Below are 14,461 nucleotides of genomic sequence, written 5' to 3'. Positions count from 1 at the left end.
AAATATCCAAATATCAGGAAATCAGACCTCATATCCTGCTGTTTGAAGCTCAAGTGTGATGTGGCATTCCTCCACTTCCTGAAACAGGTGCACCGGTGCTCTTTTTCCCTCAGGGTCCGCTGCAAATGCACTAATTGAGTGAACCACATGTTTAAAATGGATGATGATGCTGATGAGAAAAGATGCCAATGGTCCAGAGACATCACATCTGAGCAAGACTCAACAACATCTGGGTTATTAAGGCACCCTCACCTTGGATCTGTGGACAACACCATCATCCTCGATTCACTTCAGATGGGGGCTTTAAAATATAGAGAAGTAAACAGGATCAAATGGATCTTTATTCAAATGGAACCCTCATAACATTTGAGGAACTGTGCGTGAAGTTTGACACCGCTAAGAAGCATCTTTCAGGTAAGCAGTTGAGACGCTTTATTCTAACAAACATTGCTCCTTCAAATTAGAGCCACAGTTCACACATCTGGAAGACCTAGATATTAGTTCTAGATTGCACTTTAGGACTAGAGTATTGCAGGAACAGTCTAGCAGCTGTCATGAGCCGGGGTGAGTACTCTTCTCATTCTCACCATCTCTGAGTGTTTGGTTTCAGGGGAGGGAGCGACAGCTGTTCCTTATCAGCGGGCCCGCTCATAAGGAGGATGGTGGACGTGACTCGACGCCGGAAGATTACTACTGACTGGTAGTCTCTAGCCCTTCGAAAAACTCGTCTCTAGATCTTGAACTCTTGTGAATTGTGTAAACCTCGATTAACTTTTGGATTTTGTTTGGATCGCTCACTTCAGTTGGCTTCACCTCAGGACTTCCACCCAACTCTGTACGGATCTCTCACCGGCTCGCTTCCTGGTTCACCATCCACCTGCTTGACCGACCCGCTCTCACCGCACCTCGCTCCCTCTCCAACCCCACACCGGCTCGGATACATCCCCTCTCACCATCTCAACTGCTCTCTCTTCATCACCTGGATTATTACCCCAGCTCACCCCTCCCTAGCTCTTCTGATCTTCCCAAACCATAAGTCCCTCCGTCAGTTTTCCCTCAATTGGACGACAAATCCCAGTACCCACCTCTGCTACTCTCCCCTCTAGATGCTGCTTCCTGTTTCCTCACCCGCTGGACTTCCAGCGCGCCGTTAGTTCCTCGTTTTAATAAAATATTTATTTTTTCCCTTCAATTTGTGTCCGTCTCCTGATTCTGCATGTCTTGGGTTAGACATTTGCCCCAGAACATGACGGCAGCAAAGACAACCGATGTATGGGGAAGTACCTGCAAAACATATATGCATTCAATTTTTCTTTTACAGAAAAGAGCAGTGAGAGTTATTAGTGGAAGTGGATACAGGGATCATACTGATCCAATGTTTTCACAACTAGACCTAATGAAATTTGACAAACGAGTAGAATATAATTTATTAAAACTTATGTACAAAGCACAAAAAAGAAAGTCTACTAATAAATATGCAAAAGAAATTTGGAAAAAGAGAAAGTAATTACAATCTGTAAATGCAGTTTAAGCAACTTTTTTGTTCAAAGTTTCACCACAAGATGGCACTGTGATTTTGTTAATGCCCTAGAAAGTTTAGTCAACATGTTTATTTAAAGTATTATTTTCCATGTTTTCAATACATTTCGTAGCATTAACAGGTGCACAGAATTAATAATTTTTGATATTTGAGTAATTTTGAATTGGTTTATTTTAATAAGGTGTGTTTAAGAGTGCTGTGACGTCACTTCCTGTCTCTCGAAGCTTCGGAGATTTTATTGCACGGACAATTTGTGCCCATTAGAACATTTGAGAAGAAGGTAAAGTGTTTTCAAGTCTACCGGTTTGTCTTCTAGCAGGCCAAAGTGGTATGTTTATTCTTTATTTATAAACTCTGCATGTTAGCAAACTTAAGGCAGCTAACTTGTTAATTTGTACATGATTTATGCTTTTTCATTAGTTCTACGGTGTTCATGTGGTGTAAAGGTTAAGAAGATGCAAGACCGCATTAAACATCAGTAAAAGGAACGCTCGTGTCTCTCATGTATGTGAACAAGCCAGCACACAATCTAAAAGGAACTGATATTTTTAAAAAAACCAAGACTCCGAAAATGGAAAGATGTATCTCAGTTAAAGGTGTCTGTTTATGAAATAGACTCAACAGCGAAATAAAACAGTCTAAATGGTGATGAAGTAATGAGACCTTAAGTAGGCTGACTGACTTGTTTTGGGTGGGGGTGGGGGTTAGATGAACGAAATTCTTTGAGCTGAACAGCTAATGTTGATGTGAAAAGGGGGCAGATATTGTAAGATTTTGTTTCTTTCTGCTCCTTTTCATTTATGATTATTTGTGAACATGAATTGTTTTAATGTAACTTTTATTTGATTGATTGAATGAAATAAACGAAACAACAGAGTGGGAACTGGCAAGTTTACAACAGGTTTCACTACAAGTCTTCAGTGAGAAAACAATGAATTGGTCCTCTGATGCTCCACGTTTGTTTTAAGTTCTCCGAATGTAACGAGATCTTGTTTAACTTGGACTGTCTTAAACTCCAGACCATGGTAGCTATCATGATTTCAGACATCAGGGCAGGTTTACTGGATACCTACCCAAAGAACCTCGACTCAACATTGGTTGATTCAGGACTTTTACAGGCAAAAACAATCATTGTATGTACGTAACCCAATGGATGTTGGGATGTGCACGGCCACGAACCATCTGATATTTCCCTCAGATTCAGGGAGAAGAAGGATGAATTTGTGTCTCTTGTGTGTTTGTGCCAGTGCTGTAATGGGGCACCAGCAGCCAATCAGACACTGACCCACAGTCTTTAGAAGCTTTGCTTGATGAGCTTAAAGCAGCTTGAAATAAAGTTTATTCAGTTCTGAGTCGTTCCTGAGCCTCTGGTCATTTAGCTGCAGGGAGGTGGCAGTAATCTGACGTCTGACTGGCGCCCGCTTGAGGCCAGGAGCAGAAGGATCCTGATGTGTGAGCTGACGGATGACTCCCGGTAGCGGGATCCCTCGGGGTGCATGGGCCATCCAATCCAACGGACCTCGGTTTGGTTTCTGGGCGGCGTTGGCTCTGCTCAGCACCCCCACACTTGCTGTGGGCTGTGAGCTCCTGTGTGGACCTGGACATGACACGGCTTGGGAGGCAAACGTAATCTTTACCATAAAGAGACGAGCCCAGAAAGGGAGACAGAGGGACCTCCTCTGTTGGAGGTTCGTAGTCTTTTTCCTCTTGTTGGGCGTTCCTGAGCATGGACCTAGAATCTGACGCCTGCCATCGAGACGGGGACAATGATTACTCACTTTGATTCATCAGATTATAAATTCCTTTTAATCTATGAAATGTGTGAATTTTTACATTTGTGCCACAGAACATATGTCATAAAAGACAATCTTAAACACATCTCTAGACCCCTGTCGGTGTACGTACATGATGTGCTGCAGCTTTATTCTACACCAAACAAGACTGCTAAACTCTGAATGTTCTGTTCGTTCTAGATTTGTTCTGCAGCTAAAGCCGAAAGCCTAAAACATGCAGAACATTTCATTCAGGAAAAGCCGTTTTAGTGCTTTGGACACAGCATCAGGGAGTGGCTGACCTGACAGATGAAGCTCATCGACAGTGTGTCAGAACAGTTAACCTTCCCCACCAGGGGCGTCAGGTTTCCACAGCCCCAGGATCGGGAATTGGGACCCACACATTTTGTTTGGGTGACCTGAGATTCCCACAGTAAAACCTCTGAGCTGCTGCAGGGGGAGACAGCGAAACACGTCTTTCCTCATTAGCTATGTCAGCGTTGCCTTTCATTCATCGCATCAAAAGAGACAGCTTTGAATTATTGCTGTCGCCACTAAGAGACATGTTACCATGTGGATAAGCTGTCCAGGCGCCGCACTTTGCAAATGGACGTCTTCTCGTTATGCATCAGGGTCGAGGAGGGGACAGACTGGATCAGAACAACGCATGATGAAAAAATGAAGTGCATCGTTAAATGAAAGACTCTAAAGTCACGAACCATTCCAAACATGTCAGTCAGCCTCACCTTGATCTCAGACAGGCTCTTGCTTTTCCTCGGAGAAGGAACTGATTCCACCCACAACATCAGTTTCCTGACCATTCATCAGCATAAACAGGGAGATCATTTCATTTTAATTAAAGACAATAAAAGACACATTTACAGGACCTATAACTTCTAAAATCCACATTTTAGAGCTTTGGACCATGTTAAATAGTGGTTTTAATATAAAAAACACCTCAAAGCAGTTTTTAGCTTCCTCCTGTCTCAGCTACAGATCCTCTGCTGGCCCGCCAGGCTATCACAAACGGCTAGATGGAACAGGCCTGCGTCGTTCGTTCTACCCCTTTCCATTAAGGTGATGCCAAACCTGCACGCTCCTCCCCTGGACTGTAAACATTAACCCCTGCCCTCTCTGAGTAGCAAGCAACGAGAGGGTGATTTATCTCCACAGTTGTGAAGAAGTGATTTCTTTCTTATCTAATCTGAACTTTAAATAATGCCTAGAACCCAAAAATGGATTTTTGTCTGCAAGAGGAACACGGTCCCTGCCCAGTCTTCCTGTAGAAGACCTTAATCTGCACAGATGGCTGGATTTCATCTTCAGGAGCCCTCAGAAACGAATCAGAATGTGATTTTCACAGACTGCTAGTTAAACCTCCACCAGTACCAGAGTGGGTGAGAATGCTGCTGTTGTGTCTTTGGGCAAGACACTTAACCCACCTTAGTTGCTGGTGGTGGTCGGAGGGACCGGTGGCGCCTGTGTTCAGCAGGCCTCGTCTCTGTCAGTGCACCCCAGAGAAGCTGTGACTACATCGTAGCTCATCCTCACCAGCGTGTGAATGTGTGAATGACTAGTTGTGATGTGAAGCGCCTTGGGGGGTTGTAGAACCCTAAGAAGGTGCTTTGCAAATACAGGCCTTTTACCATAGTGTGCTGATATCCGTGTGTATCGCCAAAGCTGCTGTTTGATGTGCCGGGATCAAAGGGTTACATCATGAAATGGGTGGAGGTGGGATTTCATCCAATCCAAGCATCTTATTTTCAGGTTGATAAAATGTCTCAAGCGCAAGCATCATGGGAGTTGTAGTCTTTGCGGTAAAATTGGCCAGCGGGTCAGTTTTAATATATTTTTGATATTTATCTCACGGGCCACATAAAAATGGTCTGCAGGCCTTGTATCTGACATGTGCCTTAGAGGGATTTCCTCCACCTAATCAAAGCATTCCCAGACCATCACACCACCGCCACTATGTTTGTCTGTTGATACGATGTGTTGGAGTTATTCTGAAACCAGATGGACACACACAGGGATGCCAGGTGTCCTACAGTTTTTGTCACTATCCTGCATTTTAAAACTTAAAGTCAGCAGAGAAGCTAGCTTTCACCAGAAGCTGAGTCGTGACCTTTACATTAACCAAGCGATGCCTGCAGAGCTTTAGCTGCTGTTCTGGGTTCCTTTGTTCTCTAATCTCCTCAGAACACGCCTTGATGTGTTGCTTTTAGCTATTATGTGCATGTTTTGGGTCTTCAACAGGCCTTTAGATTAGAAAACTGGATTTTATATTTACCCGCTTTTGTTAGTCTGGTATTGAAGTTTATTTGATTGTCTAAAACAGTAATGTGAGACAAAGAGCAAAAGTGGAAGAAACCTACAAGGAGCTTTTTGCACGTTGCACTTGAGTCACCATGAATCAGGATGTTTGATGTAATGAGTACCTCTGACAGGATGGAACCAAGCAGTATACAGTCAGGAACACTGCAGCCACAACCACGCCAATGAAGAAGTAGGTGATATGAAAGAGCAACGAGGTAGCTGTCAGGAAACAGGATATAGTTACGTTGACCTGCATAACTTTGTGTTGTGGCCTAAAACCAAACAGCACACACACGCATGCGTGCAGTGCACGCTGGCGATGGCGATGGTCTGTAAACACCTTCACTTGGGCTGAAGTTCACTGGCTCCGTCCATTTTGAAGGGATTCCTTTGTAGGAGTTGCTTTTTGGGTCAACTAGTGACCTCACTTTGACCTGATAGTCCTGGAGAGGCACGAGGGACGATCCCAGGATGGTGACAGACCTGGTGATGGCTGAAATGTTCAGCCAGGTTAAAGAGCTCTGATGACGAGAAGAACACAGATCAGCGTCCGTGCCTGTAATAACCTGTGTTGGGTCAGCATTTCATTTACTTTTAAATCAGAACTTTATTATTCTGAAATCTTGCAGCTAGGGATGTCTTGTTCTGATAACGACATCGGAAGTAACTCGATATCGGCCCAGAAACACTGTATCGGATTATATCGGACGGCATCAAAAATCTTCGAAATAAGCAGTCCGTTAAGGTTAGCACTTTTGCAACTTATGGTTTAAAAAATCTGTCATTTTATTCGTAATTAGTGTTACTGGCTCTTGTTCTCTGATTGAGAAATATCACCTGATCAAGCCTTTCATACATTCCACACTACAATGCAGGTAAAAGTCTGTATGATTTGTGCTGATATCGTATCGGATTGATATCGGTATCGGTCAACACTGACGGCTGCAATATCGGTATCGCTGTATCGGGACATCCCAAAGCTAAACCAAGGAACAAAATACAAAACTCGCTCATTTTCTTACCTGATCATCCATCCTGTAATACACGACCTGATAGCACAACTTCACTGGTTCGTTTGGTTTATCCGGTTCAGTCCACTCCACCGTCCAGTTGCTGTCTTCCTCTTTCACCGTCACCTGCTGCGGCGGGTTGGGCTGAACTGTGCAGCAACAGATTAGCCGTAAACATTTTCCATCTTTGTGTCAGCAACAAGGTTTAGCAGAAGCTGCTGTTTCCATGTGTAGATGACACCAAACGTCAAGTAAATGGTGACGATAAAACAACAGACCAGGGGCGTGTCCAGAGGGTGGCTTGGAGTAGCACAAGCCACCCTTAGAATCTAATGGGCCATTCCCATCTGTACCGGGTCGGCCCGGGCCGGGTAGCGTAGGTTGTTTACATATCTGGGTGGCCTGGTATTTTTCCGGGCCAACCAAGGCTCATTCTCAGCCCTCTTCTCGAGGGGGGTCTGCCTCAGGCCGACCAGGGCCAACACACCCACTGCTGACAGCAAATTCACACCTTCCATTAGAGCAATCCTCTGATTGGTGGGTAGAATCAGCCCACATGGGCTTAAGACAAGGATGCGTGGAATCAACCGGGCCAGGCTGGGGCCGACTGGGGCCGACTGGGGCTACCCGGCCCGGGCCGACCCGGTACAGATGGGAATGGCCCATAATTGGCCACCTAAGGTGCCACCCCACTGAGATCCATTAAAATTGACTTTACACTGTCCACAAAAGGTTTGGGATCATAAACCCCAAACTACAGATGGAGGCTCGCACTTTTCACAATGGTTTCTAGACCCAGGCCTAATTTCACCAGACCTTTGCTGCATGTTTGTGTCTATTTCATCAGGCTGACCCTAAATAACCATTTTCCCAGATCATTTCAAGGAACCAATGGAGTGCCTATAATGGGTTATCTTTATTCTTATGGCCCGTGTTTCTTTTTAGAGACGGAAAGCGTGTAAACACCGGCTGTCACAGTTCAAACACTCCTTGCGTGAGAGTTGGCAGCCCTGGGATGAATTTAAAAAGTTGTGCGTGTTGTCATGAAAAGTTAAATCCGATTAATGTCTCCCAATTCTGATCCTTTCAAAAACCCGTGATCGGCTCGATTTCTGATCACATGATCAGATCATTCCTAAAAAAATACAGTGGGAGTACCCCCCCCCCACGTCATAATTCATGGCGCTTTGTGGTCTCATGGCTTCTGCTGGTCATTGAACACAACTTTTCACATTTCCTCTGAATGGATTAAATTACTACTTAGACACAATAAAGCTTTTAATGTCATTAATGTCTGTGAACGCTTTTGGCTCTAATCAATGACATCACTCATTGCTGGGGCGCTCGCAACATGCTGACGTCTCAGAAAAGTCCTAAAAGGGCTGGTTTAGTATGGAGATGCAACAGCTGAGAGGACCAAGTGATCATGTATCTCCTGGTCAATATTTCCCTTCATGTCCTGGAACTCCAGCAGTGGAAACACGACTTTTCCCCCCTGTTTTGAACTGAAATACAATTTACAAGCATTTTTTTTAGAAATTAAAAGAGCATGAGGGAGGGAGTGTGTGACTGTGTCTGTGTATGACTGTATATGTCAGGTGGGGCCTTTGACTCCTCCCTTCTGTTTATGTTTATTAATTAATTAAAAGAGCTTGAGTTTAATAATAATAATGTTCATATCTATTGTTTAATTCTCTGCCTTATTATTTATTATTTAAAAAAATAGCTTTGGGTCAAATTTTCTTGAACGATTAATATGCGATTAACTGAGATTAATTAATTACAAAGCCTCTAATTAATTTAATTATAGTTTTAATTGAGTCCCACCCATAATAATTATATTTTATTGTAATTATAAATAGATTTTTAACTTTTTTGCCCAACAGGGTAAAACCTATAAGATTTTTCCTAAATAGAAGCTGTCCAATGAGGCGTCTACAACAGGTAAGATATCAACCAGTAGCTATGAAAACAACATTTAAAACTCAGAAAACTAGTATTTAAAATCCACACAAAACCTTTTAGACTTATAAAACCACTTCTATCATGAAACACCCATCACGTTATAACACATGATTTATAACAATTTTTTGATAAATAGGTACATGCTAAATTAATAACAGTAAATGATCCAGTTATGCATGACCAACACCCAACTGAGATAAACCTGCAACTAGAGAGCATCATTTACTAAACTCTTATGATGAAGACTTTTAAACGGAACACATTCAATGCAGTAGCATCATTGGACACTAGGGGGGGGCTGCTTAATCATATGCCATGATGAACTCATTACACCACAGTTTGTCAGCGCAGCCTCCTGTGGTTCACTCAGCCGTCCCGTATGTTTTTTTTTTCACCAGATGTACTCTCTCTATTTAGACTCAGAGGCCCCCTCCCCTCTCGCTCTGTCCCCTCCCTTGCTTTGTCTCTACTCACTGTTTTGGTGGGCTTTAAAGATCTTGGCATTGCGTGCTGGCTGGAGGTTTAGCTGCAGATGTCGTGGGTCTGCGACAGTCATCGAGCAGCTGTAGCTAACAGCTGTCCCACCGGGCTCAGCACTCACAGTCAGGTTCCTGCAGCATCTCTCACGCCTGAAAGAAGCTGATCACATCAGCGACTGGATGCAAAACTGAAGATGCTGTCGGCTTAACTTACCGTGCCGTGTGATTTTGTCGACAGGTCAGCTGGTAGGTGATGAGGTGATCCAGCTCTGGGCTCACCTCCCAGCTGCATGTCACTAGATTTAGCCCGTCCAGCACACAGTCCAGAGAGGGAGCCCGAACCAAGTCTGCAGACGAGGGAAAGGAAAAAGCATGGGATGAGTTAAAAAAGCACAAACATTGCGCGTTTCCTAACTCACCTTCTCTAGTCAGCCAAGTCACCACAGGACTCCATTTGCTCCACTGACTCAAACCGGCCCAGGTTCTCACCCTGGCTTCGTACAAGTGGCCAGGAAGCAACGTTTGCCTTTCCAGTTTCACGCTGGTGCTTGTGACGGTCTCAGTCTGCAGGCAGAGGAAAGTGAGGCGTGTTTTCAAACATTTCTCATGAAACTTCTTTTTATAACGTTGGTAGAAATGAAGCCTACAGTCCAGATGTTCTGGGTCTGCATCCTGTAGCTCAGCTGGTATGTCAGGTTCACGAGGGAGGAGGGGGGATACGGGCTGGACCACTGCAGCGTCCAGCCTCCGCCACCTTCCTCAGACCGGGACAGATTCACAGGTGGGCGAGCTCTCACTGAGCAGCAGAAACAGCATTAATATCTGTTTCATCAGACCTCACCAGCCTCTTAAGCTGATACTTTCACTCACGGTGAAGAACCAGATCCTGGAACTTGTTCTGATTGAAAGAGCAGAGGCTCTTCGTCTCATTGTCCAGGAAGAAGACCGTATGACTGATGGCAACAGCGAACAGTTGGGTGTCATATCTGCAGCGGGCTCTCCCATCTCCAACTGAATGTGAAGCATCGGTGGGAACACACATCCCTCTGGAAAATAAAGACACTGAGCTGTCAAGTAGAGCATTTTATACAATTTCTCAATCTCTAATTGTCTTTATCTGCATCCTTCCCCCCAAATGCCTGCTGTACCTGGTGGATTCTGTCTGGATCCAGACCTGCAGAGCTGCTGAGTTTTCCTGCTTCTCCCAGTCACACTCCACGTGGGACTTGTAGTCGTTGTAGCATCGTAAGGATTTCAGCAAAGAAGACGCTGAGCAGAGAGGGATTACATTTTCCAGGCTTTTGTTGGTTAAGGTTTACGTATAAAGTCCCACTAGCCATCTTTCTTATATGTTTGAGCTATTTTTGAACACATTTGCAGCAGTCTTCAGTATAAATGAACGCCCTGTGAGTCGATCTGTGTTGGAATTAAGGTTCTGGCGCTCCGGTTTCAGGAAGTAGAAATGAGCCCGATGAGAGGTGAGCTGACAGCAGGATTTGGAGTCTCATTTCCTGATATACGGACATCTCTCCTCTGATTGGCTAACAGCAATACAACTCTACCACTGGCTGTGTTCGAGATGAGCCAGTTCTGCACAGATTAGACCAGCGGCGATCGGCGAGCAGTGCATGCCGGTTAGATTTGTGTCCGACTTGACGCTGACTTGCTCTGACGTCATGCATACGTAGGCATCGATAAACTCGTGAGATCAAGGCGGCCGCAGATTTTGGAGCAAGGCGCTGCAGTTGCTCTCCCTCGGCTGCAAAACCTAGGGGATGACGGGAAACGCCTGGCTCTCACCTGATCTAAGATCTGATTGGTTCATATTTTGATCCAAACATCCGGTGATAGAACATGAAATGTTAGATGGTCACATGTATTCTGTAAATGTTACGATGATGATGACAACAATATAGGCCATAAAGAGAAATGTGATTTGTGTTATTTTGTCACATTTCCAATGAGCACACTGAAGCTACAGATGATAACCTTTACTTATTATTACAGTCATGTCTCCATATACAACATATGATATCCACAAGCACGTGAGGATGTGTTTCAGCTGCTGACAGGCACCAGAATTAAAATAGAAAATTGAACAAGTGTGAACGCTAACGTGATATCTTCAGCCATCGTCACCCCCGAGCTACACATGCAGGAAATTGTGTCCGACTTAACGCCGGCTTTCAGCCCCTCCCCCTGCTGCTTCCACCTGCTCTCATATGTTTTCCAGGCGAGGCGCAGCTCAACTCGAACACGGCCACTGACTCTGTTCTGCAACGTTGATGTTTTACCCTCCTCCCCCCCCAAAAAAAAACACAAACTGGAAGGAGTTTTCATTTATGTCGCTAATGCTAACATTAGCTTCTACTAGCCAAGATGACAGCAGTGATACAATGAATTCATCATATGGTATTTTCTTTGGTGTTACTGCAAAGTTTAAACCATTTTTCAATGTGCTTTCTTCTGCTTCTGTTGGTCCGTATTGTGAAATATTACACACCCATTTGCTTTGTGTTCAGTCATCTTGTATTTCCTCCCTCTTTTTCTTGTTGATGAGTTTGTTTAACTTCTTTATGTGTCTTTCTTTTAGTTATATGAACTCTTTTTCCTGTTTTTCCACCATGGTCCTTTTATTAGTTCCTCCGTTTGTTTATCAAGTTTGTAATTCCTTTTTAAGTCCAGGTGTCTTCTTTCCATTTCGTCTTCTACTTGCTTCTGTTTGGTTATGACGTTTCTTATCCTTTCCTTGAGCAGTGCTCTCTGTGCTCTTTCCATTATGTTCTGTGCTGTCTTGGTCCGGGTCGGTGTTTTCAGCTGTAGGCTTGTGGGTGTGATGTTTTCGTCCCGGCATCTTAAATTGAAGCGAAGGTGGTTCCTAAGACGTGCGCGTTTCTGGTGTAATCGTTCCAAGCGGCGGAAGTCCTTTGTCCCTTGTTGTCCGTATTTTTCTTTAAACATCTTTGGTGTGTTCTTGCTGTGTTGAAATTCCATTTCCATCTTTTAGTTCTTTATAAAACACAGAAAGGTTTTATTTACCTGCACCGTTTCGTTCGCGGCTGCAAACTTCGTCAGGATGACGCTGATGGTGGCGTCACTTCCTTCTCCGTTTATCCGCAGACAGCAGAGGACGTTGTCGCCCTCTGCTGTCCGCTCTTAAATTTGGAGTCGTTTACGAAATCCCATGCAAACTCTGCATAAAACATACATGGGAGAAACTGGACGCCAACTCAACACACGAACAATAGAACGTAGAAATGAGTGTGAGAGAGAAACAAGTTGAAGACACACAAGAACTGCAAAAGAAGAAGCAGAAAGCCCAATAAAAAATCAGCCGTGACAGATCACTGAAAACCATATAATGGACTGGGACAACACAAGGATCATAAGCACCGAACAACAGAAATACAAAAGATGGATAAAAGAACAATCGAGATAAGGAGAGGTGGATGCGGGACCATGAACAGGGACGATGGAGTTTATACGTTGGATCGCGCATGGGACTGCATCATCGGAGAGGGGAGAGCGGGCAGCAGAGGACGTTGTCACCCTCCGCTGCCCACGGAGAAACGGAGTAGGAAGTGACGCCACCATTAGCGTCAGCCTGACGAAGTTTGCAGCCGCAAACGAAACGTTGCAGGTAAATAAAACCTTTCTGTGTTTTAAAACAAACTAAAAGATGAAATAATTATTTTCAGTTTTAACATCTACCCAAAAACTACCTACTCGCTACACTGAGCTTCAGGCAGGACTACCTTATAACTCCCCGTCGTTACGTCAGAGGTTAAGATAAAAAAAAAGGCATTTTTAGAAGCTTTGCTGAAAAAGGCCACTTTCTACTGGAAATAAGGGGCCGTTATGTACTACTTAACAAAATACCCACAACAAGCATTTCAAATAGTAACTTTTGGACAGCATTAAAAAAAAAATTACCTGCTATTTGCTATTTAAAGAGCAAGTCAACCCCAAATCAACCTTTTTTTTTTTTGCTGATAAACCATATAAATGAGTGTCTAATCGTGCTGTAGTCACGTGTAGTCAATAGTTTGGCAATTTAGTGCATCTTAGTTAAAATTTAAATATTCTGCCTAAAACTGTCAGTGTTGTGCCGTCATCGGGTAAAATCTCTGCAATTTAAACCTGCCATCGCTATTGGCTAAGAGGTACACTATGACATTAGCTGGTACATTATGATGTCACAATGCTGTTGTGAGCCTGTTTGTGTGTATTTGTTAGCGGCTCTGTCCTCTTGGTCTGCCAAGCAACAGCATTTTTTTGCATTTTTCAGACATGAAGTGGGAGTGGAGTAAATAAATTGTAGGGGGTGACTTGCTCTTTAACTATATTACTAAAACTGTAGTGACTAATATATGTATATGCATATAATACTCTGTTACTGAAAAATGGAATATATTTATGTTACTTATGTAAGGTTATGAAGTTCATTATTTTCAGCTCCACACAGCTGCCCCCTGTACACAGTAACACCCGTGTTGAAAACGCCAAGGTCGGGTGTTCCTCAGACTGTTTACATTCCAGGAGAAGAGTCCGAAGGAGAAGAAGAACGCTTTTACTTAATCAAAGTACTTTATTTGTGATTAAAAAAATTAAGCAAAACATATGTTGATCAATAATGATCAAGTGAATGATCTGTGAATTAAATATGTCATGATTTATGTGTTTAATGAAAACAGGACTATTGCACAGACAGACTGATCCTCATCTCCATAGAAACGCATGACACATTGTTCCAACCAATCAGAGCTTTCGGCTGCCGCAAGAGAATCTGGCTTGTTGACTTTAAGTGTCCAATCCACTTTACTAAAACTTATCAACAATTCAGAGATATAAAACAAGGCAACGCCATTTTAAGCTCAGTTCCATTTTGACTTCAGTTCTATTCACCGTCATCCTAAAGAAAAGCACAGCCTGGCCGGATGTGTTTTCTTCTTTAAACTAAGAACTGTGAAGTTGGAGATTTTCGTCGTTTAAAAACCAGACGACATCCTTTCAAAACAAGAGCACCTGCTGACGCTGCCGATTGGTACCGGGGTCGACCCTTCAGACGGGCTTTGACGTGCTGCGACCGCTGCTCCGACAGCTCCAGTACACATCCGAGGTTCTTGGACCTGGCATTTCCTGATCTACCTGGGAGGCCCCCCCACTGGGTACATACACGGCAAAATAGCAGCTCATGTCATCACTTTATAAGCCTCGTGATATCTAGTCATAACAAAGACGACCAGATTCAATGACGTCAGCCTAAGGAGTCTGAACCAACCACACACACACACACACACACACGCACCAACACAACATCCAAATCCATTTTCATCCATCACAGAGTTAGTCCTGGTAGATTTTTAAGAATTTATAATT

The 14,461-nt window shown here is 43.7% G+C and overlaps 2 protein-coding genes across 7 annotated transcripts in view; one reads left to right on the top strand and one right to left on the bottom strand.

Annotated features, from left to right (window-relative positions):
• The first annotated feature begins 1,364 nt into the window (after window positions 1-1,364).
• pvalb6 (parvalbumin 6) overlaps window positions 1,365-14,461 on the top strand; it is a 122,684-nt gene continuing 109,587 nt past the window's right edge. The window contains exons 1-2 of one of the 2 annotated variants that reach the window (XM_070542835.1): window positions 1,365-1,868; window positions 1,961-2,044. The gene's annotated coding sequence lies outside the window, so the exon portion shown is untranslated. The remainder of the gene's footprint in view (window positions 1,869-1,960; window positions 2,045-14,461) is intronic. The other variant, XM_070542836.1, reaches the window with a different exon arrangement.
• csf2rb (colony stimulating factor 2 receptor subunit beta) overlaps window positions 1,398-14,461 on the bottom strand; it is a 30,283-nt gene continuing 17,219 nt past the window's right edge. For 2 of the 5 annotated variants that reach the window (XM_070542828.1, XM_070542830.1), the window contains 11 exons: window positions 10,231-10,351; window positions 9,953-10,128; window positions 9,730-9,878; window positions 9,297-9,646; window positions 9,078-9,232; window positions 6,651-6,787; window positions 5,969-6,149; window positions 5,751-5,847; window positions 3,883-4,125; window positions 3,615-3,762; window positions 1,398-3,286 (listed from right to left, as the gene is read on the bottom strand). In XM_070542828.1, coding sequence (XP_070398929.1) covers window positions 2,912-3,286; window positions 3,615-3,762; window positions 3,883-4,125; window positions 5,751-5,847; window positions 5,969-6,149; window positions 6,651-6,787; window positions 9,078-9,232; window positions 9,297-9,646; window positions 9,730-9,878; window positions 9,953-10,128; window positions 10,231-10,351 — 2,132 coding nt within the window. In that variant the 3' untranslated portion in view covers window positions 1,398-2,911. The remainder of the gene's footprint in view (window positions 3,287-3,614; window positions 3,763-3,882; window positions 4,126-5,750; window positions 5,848-5,968; window positions 6,150-6,650; window positions 6,788-9,077; window positions 9,233-9,296; window positions 9,647-9,729; window positions 9,879-9,952; window positions 10,129-10,230; window positions 10,352-14,461) is intronic. The other 3 variants (XM_015945431.3, XM_070542829.1, XM_054750692.2) reach the window with 3 other exon arrangements.

This window comes from Nothobranchius furzeri, chromosome 12 (assembly GCF_043380555.1).
Source record: "Nothobranchius furzeri strain GRZ-AD chromosome 12, NfurGRZ-RIMD1, whole genome shotgun sequence".
NCBI lineage: Eukaryota > Metazoa > Chordata > Actinopteri > Cyprinodontiformes > Nothobranchiidae > Nothobranchius > Nothobranchius furzeri.
The sequence above is the reverse complement of the archived record's forward strand: the minus strand, read 5'-3'. Positions and strand labels throughout refer to the sequence as shown.